The sequence below is a fragment of the Bison bison genome, unplaced genomic scaffold (assembly GCF_000754665.1).
Source record: "Bison bison bison isolate TAMUID 2011002044 unplaced genomic scaffold, Bison_UMD1.0 scf7180017864144, whole genome shotgun sequence".
Classification (NCBI taxonomy): Eukaryota; Metazoa; Chordata; class Mammalia; order Artiodactyla; family Bovidae; genus Bison; species Bison bison.
In genome coordinates, this window is record NW_011494716.1 from 1,975,381 (window position 1) to 1,978,514 (window position 3,134).

Sequence of the window (3,134 nt, forward strand, 5' to 3'; positions counted from 1 at the left end):
GGCTGGGCCTCCCTGGGCGGCGGCCGCGCCGTGACAACGCTGCTGTGTCAGGGGGCGCCCGCCGCAGGGGGCCGGCGCGAGTGCTTGTGTTTCCGGGACCGTCCAGGGTTGGGGGGCCGCACGTGGGCAGTGTGGAGGTCCCGGGGCTGGGAGGGCAGGTGAGGACATTCTGGAAAAGGTGGCATAGACGTGCCCCGTGGCCCCAAGTTACGCGCAGAGCACAGGTGCGCCCTTTTACTCCATTTCCCGCAGAGAAGAACTGGCGTCTGCGTGCTTTGGCCCCACTGCCACAACACCCCCACTCAGGGCACCCGTTCCTCCAGCTTGCTCTGACCACTGTTCCCTCCTTCCCTCCTCAGCTGAACTTTGACCTGGACCGGGGCGTGTTTCCAGTGGTCATCCAGGCCGTGGTGGATGAGGGGGATGGTGAGTGGCATCTCCCCTCAACACCCTTTCCAGGCACGAGGACCTTCTCACCCCATCCGTTGGGGGCGGTGGGGTTCGGTCCAGAGACAGTGCCCATGTGGCTTAGCAGGCTGAGGGTTCCAGGCGCCCCGTTGCCCGCGGGTGGTGCCGACCCCACTCCCCCGGGGTGGAGCCGAGGGCAGACAGGCCAGTGGCGCTGGCATCCACCCTGCGGGGGAGCTACAAAGGCCGTCAGCACCCGGACAGTGCCGACCGCCACCTCCCGCTGCCGTGGGCCACGGGGTCCCCGGTGGGGTGGGCTCTACATGCAGGCTGCGAGCTGGGGAAGCGCCGTCTTGAGAGAAGAAGCCCAGGGCTGGGGCTGGGGCGGCGGAGGCCGGCTCTGACCACCGTTCTCTCTCCCGGGCAGTTGTGGAAGTGACCGGCCATGCCCACGTGCTCTTGGCCGCCTTCGAAAAGGTAAGTCCCATCCTGCTCCTTACTGCCCTGCTGACCTCTCTTTACTGTCGTGTCCTGCACACAGTAGGCGCCCAGTGAATGCTGGTGGGGTGGCCGAGGGTCTGTTGTCTGCCTGGCACGGCCCTGGATGTGAGGCTCATGCCCTCCTGGGGGCCCTGAGTTGGGGGTGCCCCACATAGAAAGATACCATTTACACGGAAGGATTCACTTACTGGCGTTACACGTGTTTGAGCTTAGGTGTTTGCCCCTTTCTTCCCACCCAGACCCGAGTCCAGGCCCTGGCTGTTCATGTGTTCAGTGTGTGGTGGGGGTACGTATTACAGTCACCTTCACCGCCAGCTCTGCACGAGGGAGTCTCAGGGTCTCAGGATGGTCCTCTCGCTGGCTCTGTTGTTCCTGGGGGCCAGGCAGTTCTGTGTATCCATGCACACAGCGAGTGAGGGCTTGGCGGTGTGGGGACAGGGTGCCTACTCACTGAGAGCCGTGCTGGAAGTCGTGGGGCGTGGCCCCTGTTTGCAGAGGCCACGGCCGACCCCCATCACCTGTGGACATCGGCCAGCACCGGGCAGATTTCAGCATCAGCCTGTGGCCCAGGTGGCTGAGGAGCAGGACCCGACGAGGACACCGGGCTCAGACCTGCACGTCCTGTGGGACCCTGGCTCCCTCAGCTGTGTGTCCAGCCCTGAGAGCCTCCTGTGTGAGCCCGGCTCCTCCCTGTGATCTGGGCCTTTCCCATTGCCCCCGGAGGGTCGGTCAGCCAGCCTGAGGCCCCTCTAGTGAGGAGCAGGGGCAGCCCTCTCCCTCTCTGGGCCCCCCGGCTACACTCCCCAGGCTGGCCTGGTTGGAAGGGACGGTGACTGTTTCCCCATCTGTGTGCTCTGGCCGGCGATGGGCCGTCGCTGGCAGACGTTTCGTTCTGTGCTTTGCGTTTAGAGCCCCGTGAGAAACGGCCTTATTTTTGGGGTGCAGTATACTAGAAACTTGGCTCAGAACCTGCCAGGCTTACAGAAAAGTCCGGGTGCTGGTCTCGGTGGACTCAGAAGGGGTGTTTGGGGAGCAGGAGCTCAGACCAGGTTCTGTGATCGATGAACCGTGGCTCGGAGCGGTGTGGCTCCCAGACCCCGCCTGGCCCGCCTGTCCTCATGGCTCTGATCATTGGGCTTCCCTGCTGATGCGGGCATGTGATGCCCTCGGGCTGTCTTCACGATTAGACCAGGTTTTCTGAGGGCTGGAGCCACCCGTCTTAGTTCTTGCTGTCCAAGTGCTGCTTCTTGCCCTAGGGAGGCACCGTCGTCGGGACGAGGCTGATGGTGGTGAACTTGAGCCTCCTGGAGAACTAACTACCCAGGGAGAGCTGGGTTTTGTAGATCAGGGTGGAACCCGGGTGGCAGTATATTTAGAAGATTGTCTGGGTAGTTTCGAAGCCAGGTCAGAGGGTTGATTTGAGGATCCCTGGCCTGACTCTTGAGTCTTCAGTGGGGTTCTTTTTTCACCCGGCGACGTGGGTTGACCGAGGGTGGGCCTGAGCACGGCCGGGTTGACGTCTGGGTCTTTCTCCCCCACAGCACGTGGATGGCAGCTTCTCCGTGAAGCCTTTAAAGCAGAAGCAAATCGTAAGTCCGTCAGAGGGAACACTGGGAGCTGTTTTGATTTGAGACTTGTGCACACACGTGACCCTGTGATCTCTATGGGTTGTTCTGCGAGGCCACCATGGCTGCTGCGGAATTAGCTGGTGACACGGCTGCAGTGGGCCCTGGGCTCCAGAAGGTCAGGGTCAGAGTCACAGCGTGTGTCTGCGTGTACTGCGTACCCACCACATACCTGCGTTGACCACTGTAGTCCTGAGTCTTGTCCAGCTTAAACTTAGCGTTGCGTAAATGTTAGCTGAACATGTGAATGGACAGAATGAAAGAAGGGAGGGAGGGAGGGAGGGAAGGAAGAAGTTAGGAAAGAAACACTGCAGTTTTCCTCCTTCATCCTTCCAACTTGCTGAAATGACCTCCATGTTGAATAAAGACTTGAATTGACTTGATCCATATTTAAGACAAGGATGGAATCTCTTGGAACCCATGGGAGCTGTAGACCAGTACGGCCTTTCTTTGGAGTCAGTAACTCCATGTTCCAGCCCCAGGAAGAATTACCCTGGTGGTCTCCTGCTGCAGTACGCTCTGTGAGGATTTAGAGGCTGGGGCCCTGAGCCGAGCCTAGAGGCTGGTTTAACTGTGGCCCCGGTGGGGTCTTTCTCCAGA

The 3,134-nt window shown here is 60.7% G+C and overlaps 1 protein-coding gene across 4 annotated transcripts in view; it reads left to right on the forward strand.

Annotated features, from left to right (window-relative positions):
- The window catches only part of MGRN1 (mahogunin ring finger 1, E3 ubiquitin protein ligase), a 35,965-nt gene that overhangs the window by 20,989 nt on the left and 11,842 nt on the right, over window positions 1-3,134 (forward strand). For all 4 annotated transcript variants that reach the window (XM_010840410.1, XM_010840412.1, XM_010840411.1 and 1 more), the window contains exons 6-8: window positions 360-426; window positions 836-885; window positions 2,451-2,498. In XM_010840410.1, coding sequence (XP_010838712.1) covers window positions 360-426; window positions 836-885; window positions 2,451-2,498 — 165 coding nt within the window. The remainder of the gene's footprint in view (window positions 1-359; window positions 427-835; window positions 886-2,450; window positions 2,499-3,134) is intronic.